Source organism: Thamnophis elegans, chromosome Z (genome assembly GCF_009769535.1).
Source record: "Thamnophis elegans isolate rThaEle1 chromosome Z, rThaEle1.pri, whole genome shotgun sequence".
Classification (NCBI taxonomy): Eukaryota; Metazoa; Chordata; class Lepidosauria; order Squamata; family Colubridae; genus Thamnophis; species Thamnophis elegans.
The window spans coordinates 43,879,077-43,897,245 of record NC_045558.1 but is presented as its reverse complement, the minus strand read 5'-3'; the positions used below and the strand labels follow the sequence as shown (position 1 = coordinate 43,897,245).

At 36.1% G+C, this 18,169-nt stretch overlaps 2 protein-coding genes across 3 annotated transcripts in view; one reads left to right on the top strand and one right to left on the bottom strand.

Moving 5' to 3' along the window:
- Positions 1-952: 952 nt before the first annotated feature.
- On the bottom strand, positions 953-11,310 carry BTD (biotinidase). 2 transcript variants are annotated; one of them, XM_032235120.1, is made up of 5 exons: positions 11,010-11,310; positions 8,216-8,323; positions 4,066-4,276; positions 3,298-3,447; positions 953-2,195 (listed from the first exon to the last, which is right to left on the bottom strand). In XM_032235120.1, the coding sequence occupies exons 3-5, from the start codon at positions 4,270-4,272 to the stop codon at positions 1,014-1,016; spliced, it is 1,539 nt and encodes a 512-aa protein (XP_032091011.1). In that variant the 5' UTR covers positions 4,273-4,276; positions 8,216-8,323; positions 11,010-11,310; the 3' UTR covers positions 953-1,013. The 2 variants fall into 2 exon arrangements, with proteins under 2 accessions (XP_032091011.1, XP_032091010.1); XM_032235119.1 differs by lacking the exon at positions 8,216-8,323.
- HACL1 (2-hydroxyacyl-CoA lyase 1) overlaps positions 11,043-18,169 on the top strand; it is a 26,913-nt gene continuing 19,786 nt past the window's right edge. Inside the window, 6 exon segments of the mRNA XM_032235121.1 lie at positions 11,043-11,153; positions 12,643-12,751; positions 15,975-16,014; positions 16,546-16,579; positions 16,581-16,627; positions 18,150-18,168. Coding sequence (XP_032091012.1) covers positions 11,058-11,153; positions 12,643-12,751; positions 15,975-16,014; positions 16,546-16,579; positions 16,581-16,627; positions 18,150-18,168 — 345 coding nt within the window. The 5' untranslated portion in view covers positions 11,043-11,057.

Sequence of the window (18,169 nt, the reverse complement as noted above, 5' to 3'; positions counted from 1 at the left end):
TCCCTTTGCCCTACCCCCCCCCACTCAATCCCACTTTGAGTCAGAGGTGTACTCACTGGAAATGCAGGTTGGGGTGACATCGTAGTGTGTCTTCTGAGCCTCCAGCAGTCAGGTACTCCTCCAAGCACAGCTTGCTGGGGAGAGGGAGAGCAGCCCTGTTGCCTCTGCTTCCTCCCCCTCCACAGCCCAAGCCATCGCTGCATGGCTTCCTCAAAAGCGCTGTGCATTTCAAAGGGAGGAGCTCGTGTCTGAAGGTGCCAAACAGTTTCCTGCTGTGAGAACCGGGCCAAACCTCTCTACCATCTGACTCACCAATGGGGGCACTTCTGCCAGGCCAGCCGCCACATTTTCTGCTGGGCTTTTGTACTCTGTGCTTGACAAGGGAGGGGATCACTTTCCTACACCACCCCCTTCTTTCGCTTGGCCCAACCGACGAGGGAAGATGAAGGCCAAGCTTGGGAGATTACCCCACCCCACAAGATCTGCTCCCACCATTCTCTTCCAGCCCTCTGCTTGCAGCAATAGCAAATGTACCATGATGAAGGTGGAAGCCTGTTGCCACACAAAGGCAAGTACAAAGATGCACTAAAGCTCAGTAGTTCATCACTACTGCTGCAACAGTGCAACAGCTTTTTCATCCCTCTGCCATGACAGGGAGACAGGGAGCCACAGCAGGAGTGAAAGAGCTGAGAGATGAAATCAATTGCTAAATGTGAATTTTAGGTATTAGCAAATTGAAATGACCCTTCAAGTAAAAAAGGGCAGTTTGGAGTTTGTACCAAAGATATACTTGCTTCCAAATGTATGATGTCAGAGATGGCATATTCTGCTACGTTGAAGCTACACCTGTGAAATTCTCTAACGTACAAGACATTTTGATGAAATAATTCAACTTTAATCATAGTATGTTCCATATACTGTGTATGTGCAATAAAAGTCCAAAGGCTTTGAATAATCACATCGAAAAATATTTATTGGGTTCTTGCAGTAATAATTTTGAGACAATATTGGTATCAAAAACTATTTGTGTCCCTCTCATACCAGCGCCCATATAGGCCAGCTGTTATTAAACCAGAAGACCCTCCCATTTTGTACATGACATAGGATTTTCCCCCCCAGCCCAAATAGTCAGGAAAGTCTAGAGTGACCCCAGATCTTAGCAAGAGAGGAAAGATAAAAGTAGTACTGAAATTTCCTTGGAGCTGAAAATCTATCAATCCAGATGCCTCTGTGATTTCTTGCCCACAGGTTGAATAGTTAAGTCCACCACATTTAACTAATACACAGGCTTGAACATAGTATCTTCCATGCACTATATGCAAATCATCAAAAACTCCTAAAACATAAAGTTCATTTGTTTTTTCTAATTGCTTATAGATTAAATTACAACAAAGTGTATTGGAACAAACTTCTATATTTCCTTCTGCATTTAGTATGGGCATTAAGGTAAAATTATCATACATCATGATTCCATAAAATACAGGTAAAAAATCTTGGGATGGCTTTTCTTCTATTTTACAGTCAGTTTCTTGATCTTTATGGCAAATCTGTTTCTCTCTATAAAAATTCAAAGAACTCTTTTGACCATTGTGGGACATTGCATTATTTTCCATATTAGTTTCATGATCTGATGTAATAACTGGGATTTCTGCAACTATAAGTTTCCCATTAATGCTTTCCATATCATAATAAGTGAAAGATTTTGATGGTGTATATATACCACTGCCTGTCATGCCCAAGTCAGGATGATGGATATTTGCTGCCAAAAGATTTATTTTAAAGGCGATTGCAAAAGCTTGTTGAAATTCTACAGCAGACAAAAGTGGGAGTTGATTCATCCATGCAGTAGGATATGCCACCTGGGTTATGTTGTATTGCTTTATAAGGTTTACAGCTGGCTCATAAAATAAAATATCAAAGCAAGTAAAGATTCCAAATCTGCCTGCGAAAGGTGTATCAAAAACTGTATAATCAATCTCTGGTGGAGTATTAAAGGCATACTCAAAGTATAGGTTTTGTTTTCTGTATCTGGCTATCAGTGTGCCATTGTCATTAAATACTACATTGGTATTAAACTGATATCTTCCATCTGGTGGACAGTGGGGATCACTTTGCATGCAGTGCTCTTTAGTTCCCAAATTTACAACTAAAAATATTTGGTTTCTCAACGCCATACAGCTGAGTTGATGGAGAACCTATAAAAGCAAAAGGTTTTTAAAATATTTAAAATGGAATGTTATCTTATATAAAAAAGAAAAACAGTTAGCTACAGTATTGTGTTAACTGACTATTGAATTACCATATTTTTCAGACTATAAGATGCTCCAGATTATAAGACACACCTAGCTTTTAGAAGGAAAACAAAAAAAAATCTGCCTCTGCCTCCCAGCAATTTGCCTCCTTGCAGCAAACAGCCTGGTCAACTTCAGCACAGCCTGATTTAGCATAAGCAGCTGTTTGGCAGTTGGATCTGCCTCCTGGATAGACCGCAGTGATTCCCGTTGCTTGGAACGGGCCAAAAACAGCACGCATGGAGGCCAAAAATGGGGTGCACGGAGGCCAAAAATAGGATGCACGGAGGCCGAAAATGGGGTGCACGGAAATGGCAATGGGTAGCACAGGTGATGGGTGATGACAGGTGGTGGCAATCCCCACAGCCTGCAACAGCTGATAGGCATTATTCTGGGAGGCAGATCCAACCACCAATTAGCTGCTCATGCTAAATTAGGCTGTGCTGAAGCTGACCAGGGCGTTTGCTGTTTGCTGCAAGGAGGCAAATTGCTGGGAGGCAGAGGCCGAAGTGTGTGGATCAGTGGTGGGATTCAAAAAATGTTACTACCAGTTCTGTGAGTGTGGCTTGGTGGGGGTGGCATGGCTTGGTAGGTGTGGCAGGGGAAGGATACTGTAAAATCTCTATTCCCTCTACACTCCAGGAGAAGGTTACTGCAAAATCCCCATTTCCTCATAATCAGCTGTGATTTGAGAGGCAAAGAATAGATGGGGGCAGGGTCAGTCAGAGGTTCTCCGAACTACTCAAAATTTCCACTACCGGTCCTCCAGAACTGGTCAGAACCTGCTGAATACCACCTCTGGTGGGAGCTGTCGGGTGGGTGGGGCTTTGGCAACATTCACTGTATAAGACACACAGACATTTCCACACTTTCCACTTTTTGGGGGGAGAAGTGCATCTTATACACCAAAAAATACGGTAGGTACAATTTTAGCTTTTAAATGATTTTTATTTGGAAGAGTGCAATAAGAAGATAGAGGAAAAATTACATTAATTAAAGAAATTACCTCAGTGTCATTGAATAAGTAAAATTCTTTGCATGGATTCCATGTCAGAGAGTCCAGATTTGGAATGAAATCCAGGTAAGGATAAATGGACGTCCTTGTGAAGTTGAAACCCTGAATTCCATCTTCAGGAAAGATAATTATTTGGGCTCCCTAACAGTAACAAAAAATATTTATCAGCCAAAGACCAAAAGTGAAACAAAATGATTTCTTTATTAAATAGCTATGGTTTAAGGTATATAATTGCTTTCATTAACAAATAATTTCATAATTATGAAGAAATTAATAGATTGTATTTGTATTTTAATGGAAATTAAATGGAAATTATGACTGAAACACAGTAATTTTAGAAATGAACAAATCTATCTTATGTAGACACCAAATGCAACCATTCCTTCCTCAAGCACTTCATAGGATACCTATAACAAACTCTTACAGTAAAAGTATAAGACATCTTGTTTAACATCACATATTTAATTAATCTAAAAAAAAAACAACCAAGGGTGATCTAAGGTTCTGGAAACTCATAATAGAAACCAAGGTGATAGTCTCTTAACAGTCCAAATATCTGGTCTACATTTTAATAACTTAATGACTATAATACTACCATACTGCTAAATAATACTACTATATTATGTTATAAAATTGAAGCTAATCTGTTCACTGTTCTTTAGGTCTGTGCCAATTTAGAGTGTTGCAATAAGTTATTTTCAACTGATTTCCAATGGTAGTCAAATTTTATATTAAAAATGGAAAAGACTAATATTCTACCTGTTTTGCTGCATTAATTACTTGCTCTTCATAAATGTCTAGATTCCGCTTCATTAATTGTAATGCATTTTGTCGATCAATGATGGCCGCTGGATTGGGATTCAGGATGGCATGATGTTCATATACAGCAGCAACATAATGTTTTCCTCTTTGAATATCTATGGAAAGAACTTGATGACCAAGAACAAACAAGATGACACTTGCCATGAACCTAAAATGAAAGCAGATGAATATGACCATGATCAATAACATCCTAGATCAGTAATGTTGAACCTTTTGAGCTTGCAGTGTCAAAAAATCATAAATTACCTAACTTGACTCTTCTGGAGTGTTAACCTCTCTCCTCCCAGGTCAAAAGAAAAACAGTTCATAACGAAGTGTCACTTTGGATAATGTTATGGGTGGCATGTACAAAAAAGAAATGTAAATATTTTTTTAATTTATCTTTGCCTCTCAGAAAAAAAATGCCCACCAAAAGCAGCTCTAGATCACATGAGGCTTGGAAATGTCAGAGATGCTGTTGTGTAACCTTGCAGCCTCCAAAAAAACAACAACAACAGAACAAGAGGCCTCTTTCTTGTGTGATTTTTGGATGCTCCGGAGGGTTTGGGGCCCATGTGAGAACTTACCTTATTTTTGTGTGGCCTTTGGAGGCTTCAAAAATTCACATCACACATTTTGTGGAGGCTGCAATGGCCACACAAGAATGTGATATGCTCTTGCATGGCCTCTGCACCCTCTAAGTCACATGAGAGGGCCTGCTCTTGCACAATATCTGGAGCCTTTACAAGAACCTCCCAGAAAGGAGCTAGCATCGCAATGGTACAACGTGCAATCTCGGAGCTCCAAGATCGCAGTTGATACTTTTGCCGCTGTACGGTTCTTTTGGACCTAAACCTTCCCAAAGGCACGGTGACAAGGAAGAGTACGTCTTGCTGATCTCAGGGACATTGCAAAGTCCCTGATTGATCCAAGAGAATCTCTTCTTGCCGGCGACAGAAGTGTAGCCAAAAGCTGCTGAAGTTGGGACAGCTCCGCAATGGGAGGAAAGCGGAAAGAGAAAGTGTGTCTGGTGAGGAGATTTTATTGTTATAAAAGAGACTGCCTCCAAAAAATCAAAGCTAAATTAAACTTGCAAAGAAAAGAAAATAAGCAGCAAAATTAAGCTATATTGGACAGTGTGTTATCCTTTTTTTTATGGATGGAAGTTTTGCAAATATTTCTTACTTTTTAAAGTGAAAGTATTGGTTTTTCTTCTTCTATTTCTTTTTTTACCTATGGATTAAATCTTTTTCTTTATTTTTAAAATATTGGTTTGGATGGGCTTTTTCTCTTTATTTTGCTCCATTTAAGAATTTTGTTTCTTTTAAGCCTGGAATATAAAGAAGATATAAAAGGAATATAAAGAGGGTAGTAAAATCAGAGGGAAAAGAAGTTACACTGCCACTTGGAGGTTGGAGGTTGAGTCCTGGAAATATTCTTTCTCTTTTTTGTCTTTGACCATTTTGACTTTGCTTCAGCAAACAAGCTTCAGCTTGTTTACAGAAGAGATAAGGAGAAGAGCAAAGGTTGTTTATACAGGTGATCTTTGGATGCTTCTTTGGCAGCTGAGAGAAGTAAAAACAAAACCTTGTTTTGAAACTAGAGTGGCAGTGTTTACTAGTTGGAAGTATGGCACAAAACCAAAAAGAAACCATAACATTACAGCATTCATTTCATTTCATTTATTTAATTTCTATGTTGCCCAATCCTGGAGGACTCCGAGTGGCTTACAGAAATGAAAAAAAGAATTAAAAAGAATTATTAAAAACAATGGGACACAACAAGTTAAAAAGGGACACAACAGACACTCAATCAGATGGGGCTGGACCTCCATCAAGGAGTCAACAGCCCCAGGCCTGCCGGAAAAGCCAGGTTTTGCTGGCTTTGCGAAAGGCCATGAGAGTGGGTAGGGCCTGGATCTCTGGGGGCAGCTCATTCCATAGGGCTGGAGCGGCAACAGAGAAGGCCCTACTCCTAGGCACTGCCAGCCGGCATTGTTCCACTGAAGGTACCCAGAGAAGGCCCATCCTGTGCGATCTTATTGGTCTGAGGGAGGTATGTGGCAGAAGACGGTCCCGTAGGTACCCAGGTCCTAGGCCATGTAGGGCTTTAAAGGTAATAACCAGCACCTTGAATCGTGCTTGGAGAACAATGGGCAGCCAGTGCAGCTCGCGGAGAATAGGTGTGATATGGGTGTACCTTGGCACACCCAGTATCGCTCGCACGGCTGCATTCTGGACTAATTGCAGTCTCCGAACACAGCAGATTATGCTTGAAATTCAAAAATTATTAGAAACCACAGAGAGAATTGAGAAGAGATTGGAAAATATAGATTGTAATGCAGTAAAATTTGATGGAAAAATTGAAGATATACAGCAAATGGAAAAAGTGGAGGTTAGAGTTCTAAAAACCCAAAGGAAAAATGAACAAAGAGGCAAGATAATTGTGGATACTGACAGTGAACTGAGTGTAGTTGGAGATGGAAAGAATGGAACATGGAAAGGGAAGATAGATGGAAAGGAGCTCCACCCCAGATTTCAAGGTATAGAAGAAGAAGAAAGAGATGAATTGCTGGATTCAAGGAGAGAAACTTTGACAAAAGCACTACTGATAACAAAAATAAGCTGATTAAAGAAGCTGACGGAGGGTCTCGACCTTTTACAAGATATGTAAAAAGCAACAAGTTGCGAAGAGAAGTCCACACAAATTTGATTAAGGAAATAACCAGAAGATTCCACAAATGGCAAAAAACGTAAGACTGCACTATTACGGGAAAAACACAGGTTGAGATATGAAAAGTAATAACAAAATATTAGTCAAATTTAGTTAAAATTAGAGCATTATGTTAAAAATGAAGTGATAATGGATCTAATTAGATAAATAATTGATAATGCTAACAATGTACACATATGTATTGGTTTGATAAGAGGAAATTTGGTATAAATTCTAAATGGTGATCATGAAAGGAAGTTTAGAAGCTCTGTTATGTATAAAAGCTTATAATATTAAAAAAAAGAGTAAGTCAAATTTAGTTAAACTAAGACATATATATACATATATATACATATATATACATACATATATATATATATATATATATATATATATATATATATATATATATATATATATATATATGTTATATTTATGCTGATAAATAAATAAAGGGAGACTAGTATAGATCTATTTCAAGCTATTTAGCTCTCATCAGCTAGCCATACCCAAGTTTTTGGGAATCGAACCTGTGCTCTATTGCCTCCCAGGCAGGGAGTTAACCATTTGAGCTACAGAGACCGACTCCTTTATCAGCCAGCCAGGGTGGGAGGTATATACTTAAAGTCACAATATAATAATATATATCACCTAATATTCAAACCACATTTTCAATATAATATTCTCTATAAGAGTTGGGATTACAGCACCCACAATTTCAAGACAATGTGAGTTGAGAAAATTGACAGTAGTACAGCCAACACATCAGGATGCTATTAGATTGGGAAATGCTATTGTAACAAATGTGATTATTACCATAAGCTATTTTAAAGCAAATTCTGGCTACACTGTTTTGGCCTCCTGTAAGAATGTCCTCTTCTGGTAATTGATTTACTTGCTCTAAGAGAACAATTCAGCTGCTGCTTTGAACACACAGAAGAGTTTGAACAGCTTAAACACAAGAATAAATGTTCCTTTGTGCAAAGCCTGTTAAAAAATACAGATGCAGTTAGTGAGTGTGTAATGTAATGTGATACTATACAGAAGGGTGATATATGATGTTATTCTGCCCAGGGAAAGGATACACTTTTAATTACTTGTTGCAATTGGTAAGGAAGGCACATAAGAAATATATACTATTTTATGTATTTTTTATTAAAACTTAAATAAAAATAAAAGTAATGTTTTTATTAAAACTTAATATAATATACCAATAGAAAGTAAACAAGAAAAACAAAAAGAAAACAAAGAAAAAAGGTGTAATAAAGGGGGAAACTTAAAAAAATAAAAGAAAGAAAAATATATGAAGACATAGGAATATATGCCATTTCATGAGCCTTGTTAGACCTGTCTCTGTGAAGCTGTTACTGTACTTAGGAAATCACTTGGGCAATACCTTTTAGCATCATAGACTGGCCGAACAGCAAGTATAGCAGTACATTATTATAAGAATTATCCATACTTAAATAATGATTGTCATGAAGACCTCCAGTATCAAAGACTTCTGGAAGAAAATAAAGGTGAAATTCCATTAAAAAAACTTATCAGGATTCTAGCCAAAAGTCTCTGACATTGGCTTTATTTTTAGGCCATGCAATAGAATAAAAACGGTATTTACACGGTTGAAAAAAACTGTGTATAGCACTTAGCAATAGCACTTAGACTTATATACCATTTCACAGTGCTTTACAGCCCTTTAAGCAGTTTTCAGAGTCAGCATATTGCCCCCAACAATCTGCCTCCTCATTTTACCAACCTTGGAAGGATGGAAAGTTTATTAATTTCTTAGCACAGATGGTTGTGATTTCTAATGACATTTATAAAACAAGTTGTTTTAATTATTGTAGATTTGGCAACACTTAGCTAAGTTTCAAAAGAAGAAAATTGTTTTTAAAATTCTTGTTTGATGAAATGGAAATCTAACCCCACTGACTTTGTAAGTTATTGGTTCTTCTTCTTTGCACTGTTCCATCAACTGGATTTTGGTATCAGAGTGCAAACATGAGGATTGATCTCAAGAAATTATTGGCTGGGGATCTTACATACATTAGGATGACATTTGCTATTATGTAAACATCTCCCTGCATCCCAACCCTTTAATAAATGCACTGTAAAAATATGAACACAATCCACGGTTTTAATAGGAACTGTGTGCAAATTCACAATCCAGTTTAACACTAACATGTTAAAAGTTTGTTTCATATACTAACTGCATTCAAAAATATTGCTTCTTTATATCAAATATGGAGAATCGGTGACCTTTTAAATATCATAAAGGATATATCATAAATCCAGCAAACATAACCAATGGGCAAGAACAATAATCTGCAGGATTACAGATTTTGTATCCTGACATACTTTTTGAAATATAATAAGTAAAAAAAAATCACAACTAACAGAACAGTATGAAACTATTTTATTACTGGTTAACGTTACTACTAGCTAATGTAAAACTGTTTTTCATATTCTGTATGACAAGTGGAAAACCAGATGTTCTTATGTCAAAAAACTGTGTGTCAGTTAAGGCAACCCCCCCCAAACCTGAATGCACGTGTCGTGATTTGTCAAAATGAGTGCCAATCTTTCATGTCGATGGAGTTAAAACATACACTAGTGATAAAGCGAGGCTAAACAGAAGGTAAAATGGTATTTGCTCCCTATAAGTGAAATAAAAATTATAGAAAAAACAAGAGGCCAAACCTAACTGAAAAGTAGTACATAATAATCAGCAACAACCAGAAAAAGTAGCAATGTAAACAACTAAAACTGAAATAAACATTTAAGGAGAAATATGTAAAATATATTGTTGTATGTCACCAAGTTGTTTTCAACATATTTTTATCCTCCTGGTTGTTGTTTTTGTAAAATGCTCAACTACAGTATATGCAGATGGGTTTGTTTCTAATCAAAGAAGAATGGAAATTCTGAAAAACTTCAATAAAAATTAAATATGTGGATTTAAATCTGACTTAAACCTGTAGCATTATATTGGTAACAACTTTGTTTTGTTAAAAAAACCCGCTCCTGTTGATTGACAAAACTGATAATCTAGCCTTCTCATTTTCAGATTAATAAGACACAAAATATTATAAAAATCAGCTATATTTATTGTTCAACTTAACTAATTGGTAATTTAAAACCCCAGGACTTCTCTGTGGCAATTATTTTCCTTCCATTTGTTTTACATTTCTTTGTTGACATTATTAGATACCTCACAAGCATTCTGCCTGGGGATAATGAATCTCCGGAGTAGAAGGGAGAGGCACCTAATTTCCAATAAACTGTCAAACTCACCACATGGATCAACCCCCCCAATCCATATTTTCTCCCACCCCTTTGTCTCTGTAAACTGCTAAAAACCTGCTTGTTCTTCAGGCCTTGGAAAACATTCTTTTTTTTCTTATTTGTCTTTTTTTTTTAAAAATTGTAAGCTGCACAAAGTTACTATGGAGATGGATGTCCTTAAAAATGAAATAATAAATCAAGTATCTATTCCTCTGAAATGTGTGTATTGGGATAATATGTTATTCTGAATTTCTTAGATACAATACAAAGAGACTGCAATATTTGTTATCCAGATTTTAACCCCTAATTTTACATTCACTCGTTTCTTAAAATATTCTTCAAGTTCAGCATTTCAGGATAGTTTATTTACAAATTTACAAATATAGGCCGTACTCATACATCATACTGACTGGCACCATGCTTTAGCAGCCAAAGGTTGTGTTCATTTACCATGTAGGATTGTGCAAACTCAGAAAAATAAGTCAAACTAATAGATTTGATTCAGTGCTGTAGTGCTTAAGACAGTCGGAAAACTCGTTTTCATTGGAATGAGCACCTTCTTTATTGTCATATATTTCAAGCACACTCTATTGCACAATCGTTGCTTTTGACTTTTTCCACAGATCCCTGAACTAAAAAACCCTTGGACCTTCTTCTCTTCCCAACAGATTGGCAAATAAGGAAGGGAAGCAGGTTGGCACAAGCCGGCCAATCAGAAAATTGTATCTGACACGTCCTCTTGTCACGTGACCAGCCGTCAAATTCAGAGGGAGCTGCTTTGACATTCCTGGGGCTGCGCCGTTTCACCAGAATCCCTGTAAAACCACGCCCACAAGTTCTTCAATGGCTGGCTTTTTTCCCCAAGCCTTAGACTAGGTTTTTCCCGTTGGTCGAGAGAAACGTACCTCAGCATAAGTGGCGGGGCTATCGTCCTTGTCTCCATTCCACGGAAGATGGCCTCGCAAAATCTGGTATTGTTGGAGGAAGATGAAGTTGTTAGCGGGGCTCAGCTTATCGCGGAGTCCCTAAGATACAAGTAAGAGCGCTGGGTAACTCCCGAGTGTGGCTTCACCCTGAACAGCGGAATGGGAAAGACCATTTCGAAGTGCCGAGGGGGTGCCGAGTTGTGGAATCAATTCCAAGAGGCGGGCAAAGCGATCAGAAGATCTCTGTGCCGCTGCTAACCTCCTCCCTTGCACGGGCAAAACTTGCCTCTGACCCGTTTTGTTTTAAACGGTTTATTGAATAAGCCACACACTCTACAGAGTTTTTCAAACTTGGCAGCTTTAAGACTTGTGGACTTCAACTCCCAGAATTCCCCAGCCAGCTGGCTGGAGAATTCTGAGAGTTAAAAGGCCACAAATCTTAAAGTTGCCAAGTTTGGGGACTCCTGCTGTAGGATCAATACAAAGAAATAATTTTATGTTTCTTGTGCGAATCAGGACATAGTGCTGTTAATCTCAATCAAATGGCAAGAAACAGACATAGAAGATTCGCTTTAAAACATCCATGTAAATTTTCGTGATACATCTGCAAAGACAGGAGTGATAATTTTGGTGATTATAGGAATTTGCAAGAAAATTACATGGTATTCACCTGCACCTATTCTAGAAAGCTCTAAATGTTTATTATTTTAAGTGTGAATATTTATGGGATACTCACCCGGTGACTGTTATAAGTACTACTCAAACTGGGAATCTATGCATTTGTTTAGAAGAAAATTCTATTCTGATCAAACAAAGCCTTACATGTAGTTTCAGTCTAGGTACTGGTGGGTTTTTTCCCCTTAATTCTGCAGAGGTGAAGTGATTTGTAGACCAAGAAAATTTGGTTTATTTTAAACTAAACTAACCACTGTTGTTTCACTATTGTCCTTTATCCTATTCTATATTGATTTATTTATTTCTATCTTAACTCTAGGTCCTAGAGTCTAGGATGTTGAAACTAACACTGAACAGAATCCATAAGTTTAGATTTTATGGTTAAATGAAAATAAATAGTACTTAGAAAAATAGATGCAAAAAAGAGCATTGTGGGAAAATGGGTTCTTTTGAATTACAAACTCATTTTGTGATTAATAAGATATATCTCATAATGTAATTAACCTTATAAAAAGCCAATAATTTTAATATGACTATAAGAATAAAATAGTGGACATGATGTACATGGGGACAGTAGAATAGAAGAAAAAAATGTAGAAGATAACAAAATACAGAGACCTGCAAAAATAGAATAACTGGCAAAAACAACAACGCAAAGGTAGTTCCAATAGTAATAGACTTTTTGAGTGCAATACCAGAATAATTGTAGCACCATTTCAATACCATGGACATTGCCAAAATCACAGTCAGTTGCAAAAGGCAGTTTCACTTGGAACAGATTATACAAATTCTAATTTTGCCTTGTGTATAAAGCCTATCTCACTTTGCCCTTCATATTGTCAGATTATATAAAATTCCAAATGGGGATAGGGATGAGACAATAAAGATAGTTGGTTAAATTAAACAGATGCATTAAAATAAAATTTATTTATTTCAGGAAATTGAATACATGTTTGGCATTGTTGGTGTTCCTATAACAGAAGTAGCAACTGCTGCACAAGCAAGTGGAATTAAATATATAGGAATGCGCAATGAACAAGCTGTAAGTATTTGGGGAGTTAATTAGTGTCTCTGCTTGCTCAATAACTATTCAATGCTAAAAGCTCATTTTACTGTTACATAATCTGACATACTGACAGCACAGAATCAAACACTTTTATTTACTTATTGCTGAATTGCCACAGAAAGATGGTAATTTCTACACGTTTTTGTCTTTAACAAAAGTGTTTTTTCCCCAAAGCATTCTCTGGAATTAGTGGAATGAGAGTCTATGTGCCTTACAGGATTGTTGTAATAAGGGAGTGTTGGCGAATCTTTTCGGCACCAAGTGCCGAAACAGGAGCATGCAGGAGAACACGAAGCAGCAGCACACAGAGCGCCAGAAACTGGAAGAGCAGTTCCCCAGTGCACATGCAGAATTATGAGTTAATGTTAATTATTTGCAATGTCACAAGTTAATTTTTCCCTTTTTGTAAGCTCCCAGGAAAGATCAGGCAACTGTCTGGGAGGAGAGGGGGACAGGGGAAATTATGGCAGTTGCATAATATTACTCTACGAATTCTGCAACCTATGTACTTGCATCAGACTTCAAGATGCAAGTGTATAAGGACAGGATTTGCATGAAGATTGCGTAGATGTCATGATTGCTGCAGATGTTTACTTAAAAAAGCAGAGTCCAACACACTCACTTAGTCAAGCCTCAATAATAAGAATTGACTTAATATATTATTCTCTCATTATATAAAATAAATGATATAGAATTCTCTCTCATGTAGTTTTTCTCTTATATTTAGTTTGCTTGATTGAATACTAATTGTAGAAACTATTCTGCAGCAGAAGAGCACTCCTTAATATTGACTATTCTTGATATTTAAACCATGGATTCATTTCCTTTTCAAATATCCAGTGACATTTTATATTACTGAAATTTATTAACAAGCATTAAAGTTTCATAATTTGTTTATGTAGAAAAAATAATAATGATGAACCAGTGTTTTTTGTACCAAGGGCTTAAAATTATTGGTTGGAGAAAAACTGGCACAAGAAAAGTATGGGCAAGCATTTGCTAATATTTTCCATCTATTACCTGTATAATTACATGCATTAATATATCTGAATCCATAACAAAATATACTTACAAATAGTGGCACATTTTTCTTTTACAATTAGCAAAAATGATTACATAATTATAAGAATAATCATTCCAGGCATCTGCAAAGTTTTATATAGCATTTTAATTTGCCACTTGGTTTGACAATGTGTTGTCATGGCATCATGGCACTTAAGTACAAACAGTTTTGCCAATAGAACACCCACTCTGGATATCTTTAACTGTTTCTACATTACTTGGCATGTTTTTCTTTCAGAAATAGAAGAGAAATGCATAAATTACCTTCTGGTGTTTAAGTTTTAATTTTTGAAATATGTTATATAAAAAATAGTATCTGCAATTTTAATAACTTAACTCTTGTACTATGTCCCATATTGTCTTCTACATGATGCTTTCTGAAATCATCAGTCCTCTCAAGTATAATTTTTTTTCACAATTTTTTGTATATTATGGCTAGACCTCATTGAGGGCAGGGTGGGAGGGGAATCATTTCTTCCCCCTAAAGGTATGCTGCATAAATACTGTAAAAGACATTCAGATGCATCCTATTATTTTGCTATATTAATTTCCGGCCTGATCTAAGTAACTCTAAATGTCCAAAATGACAGTTAATTAAAATTTATAATAAAATAATTGTAGTTTATTAAGGTAGGCCAAAACCCAAAAGCTTATTACATCCATCCTCAACTCTCAGCATGAAGAATAGCATGCTTTTTCTGTTAGATTAATGTAGGCTGAGCTTCTGAACCTGGTACCATGCAGCAATATGAAATTTAAACTTCATCTTCTTTAGTCATTCAGTTTGAAAGCACCAGATTAGAAAATACTGCTTTAATCTAGAGAAATGAAGACATCAAATCCATTTTGAAGAAGCTGTATTCTATATTTTATATGAATTTCTATATGTAATTATAATTGCAGTTATTTAATTGCAATTAAATAATTTAATAATTACAATATTTAAATGTGAAGCTTATGAACCAGGTTTTGTATCTAAGTTGTATATTGTTTGGATGGAAAATATCCCATTAAAAAACTTTTAGTTAAAGCTGTCAATATGAACTCAAGATGAGTTCATTTGTTAATTTTTTTTTGTTCCCACTGCTAAATTAAAAAGCTGTCACAATCTTTGAATTGGCACAAAGTAATATCAACATAATTTTTTATATCCGATGGTCAGTCTCTGTTCAAGTTACTGCCAGAAAATGATTTTCAAGATCTGATTTTTGCAAGTTCCAATAATTATAAACAAGGAGATTGGTTTTCTCCATTGGTGTTACTCAGCACATCACAATTCAGCATGGAAAATATCTGCCAATTGTTGCATTACACAAGAAAATAGCTGATCTGACTCTAGACAGAATTGTCTTTTTCTCCATTCACAACCCATAGTAGTTATTAGGCTACAAATCACGAGACTGAATTTGCCTTGGGCATGAAGCCAATTCTGTGACTTTGGACCAGTCACCTTCTCTCAGCCCAAAGAAAGGCAATGGCAAAAACGTTTCTGAAAATATCTTGCCAAAAAACTACAGGGAATAGGACCCCATTAAACAGGATTTTAAAAAGTTTAAAGAAAGAAATGGGAGACTACCAGTATCAGATAATCCTGCAGGAAGAGTGGGAGATCTTCAATTCGGTAAATGGAACAAATGAATAGCTGCAGTGGGAGGACTAATGATTGAAAATGACCAGTGGTGACGAAGAGGCAACTGAGGTCTGAAATCAAATAGGCACAGCTTCTATGTATACAGAATAGCAGCCTCATCAATAGGCAAGCTTTGATTTATAGATTATGAAAAATACCTGAAGAGTTTCTTTGTAAAGGACATTATCATATACGTTGATTGAAGTTGTGCGTCAACTGCAGCCTCTGAAAGGATTGATATGGATATTAGAATTAAACTAGATCATCTTTGCACACATCACCACTTCACTTCATTAGTAGACACTGGAGAATTGTTAGTAACTTTATACAAAGCAGAGACAATTTGGAAAGACTCTTGAAACAGTTGCATCAAATCTTTTGAATGGAGGATGCTTCATTTGTGTCAGTCTTTCAAATGCTTTGCTAAGCCTTACAAAATAGTATATAAATCTATTGTTTTGGTGTACTACCTATTTCCATTCAGATTTAATTAATGTTTCATTTTCAATAGGCCTCTATGCAGCTTCTGCTGTGGGGTATTTGACTGCCCGGTAAGTTAATTATAAAAATTATTTCTTGTATTCTAAGATTTTGATATAATAGTATTTCAGAATTTTGAGTTCATCTAAACTTTTTGTAGTTTATGCAGCAGTGTTTCTATTAGTCCCTACTACCACAACCTCAGTTTTCTATCATTGAGGATGTGCATAATAAATAAAAACAAAATGAAAAAAGCTGAACTTGCTAACATTCGTACACCTCTGAGCTGTAAATGATTTCATTTACATTTAAATCTATTTTATATTTATGGTTGTAAACACCATTGTAGATGAACATGTGAGTGATAACTTGCCCTTCAACCTAGTTTTCTTATTTCTTTTCTATTTACTTTATGTATTACAATATTTTGACCTTCTCTTTTGTACTGAGGGCAGAAAGTAGATTTAAAATACTCCAGTTCAATAAAAATGAAAAATTTTCCTTGCTTTCAAACGAATCCTTCAGAAATGTTTGTGTATGATACCTCCGAAGTTATTTTTGCTTCAATTGAAAACCTCAGCAGCTTTTCTTTTTGTTTCTAGGCCTGCCGTATGCCTTGTTGTTTCTGGCCCTGGTCCTTGTAAATGCTCTGGCTGGAATGGCAAAGGCAAATATGAACTGCTGGTAATAAATCTGTATTTTCTATTTTATTTCCAATACCACACACTCAATACTATTTATCAGGAAAGCAGATAGTCGTATTCATATCCTCATCCCCTCATCCCATTTCCTCTCCCATTTTATTCAGTTTTAAGTAGATCACATCTACATAGGGGAGAACACAAATATGACATGTTATATCCCAAGAATTAAGGATTGTCTAATGTACTTTAATTCATTGCCTTCCCCATTTCAGTGAGTGATCTCTATGGTCTAATGATGATGGGACATAAACACTGGAAGATTGGGGAAGATTACCAAACAGATTTTGCATAAAGATTTCATGCTTTTGTAGCAGCTTTTTTATTAACTGTATATTGCATATAACCTTCACTTGCTTTGAGAAGTTGATGATACCACTTAGTGCTTCTTTAAAAGTAAGTCATTTTTGGTAACTGTCAAATTATCTGATAGAAACATAAGAATGTTGCTTTAAGATAAAGATAGTGGTTCTCTTATACAATTGCATTCATTTCAAGTGATAACAAGTCATGCTCATAATCTACAACGCTAGTCTTCAGCAAATGTGAACCAGAGCTACCAGAAGTATAAGCTGGGTTCAAAGAAGCAGAGAAATTAGATACCAAACTGGCAACATTTGCTGGATTATGGAGAAAACAAGCAAGTTCCAAAAACATTTGTTTCAAAAACATCTATTTCTACATTAAAGCCTTAGACTCTATGGATCACATAAACTGGGCAAATTCTTAAAGCTATAGGAATACCAGACCACCTTATCTATCTCCTGAGAAACCTGCAAAAAGAACAGTTAGAACAAGACATGGAATATTGATTAGTTCAAAATAAGGAAAGGAGTACAACAAGGTTGTGTATTGTCATCCACCTCATTTAATTATATGCAGAGTACATTATGCAAATGCTGCACTAGATGAATCCCAAGCAAGAATTAAATTGCCGGGAGAACTATCGTATCTAGAAGAATATCATTCTAAAGCAGAAAGTGAAGAGGAACTAAAGAGTCTCTTGATAAAAGTAAAAGAGGAGTGTGCAAAGGTTGGCTTGAACTCAACATTTAAAAAATTAACATGGCAACCAGTATCATCACTTCCTGAAAGAAGGGGAAGAAATGGGAGCAGTGACATATTTTATTTTCTTGGGCTCCAAAATCAATGCATACTGTGATTGCAGCCATGAAATTAAAGGACACTTGCTCTTTGGATAAAAGCTATGACAAACCTAGACAATAGTAATGTAGAACAAACTAGTGAAGCAGTATTTAATTCCTTTTTTTCTCCTTACTATCTTTTCCTTCTTTTTGAATCGATTGAAAGTCCCAAAGACTTGATCTAACTGATGAAACCAGTTCTTACAATATCTGCCCAGGCAATAAGATATCAGTTTTAATTGAATGTTAAAGCAAGCAGTATTAGGAATATATAGCCTTTAGGTTCACAAGTTGCTTATTCAAGAATTAAGTGAATCTAGCTTTTGTTTTAAGGAATTAACTTTTGTTTAATTTTTTAAGGCCATTGATTGTCATTGGAT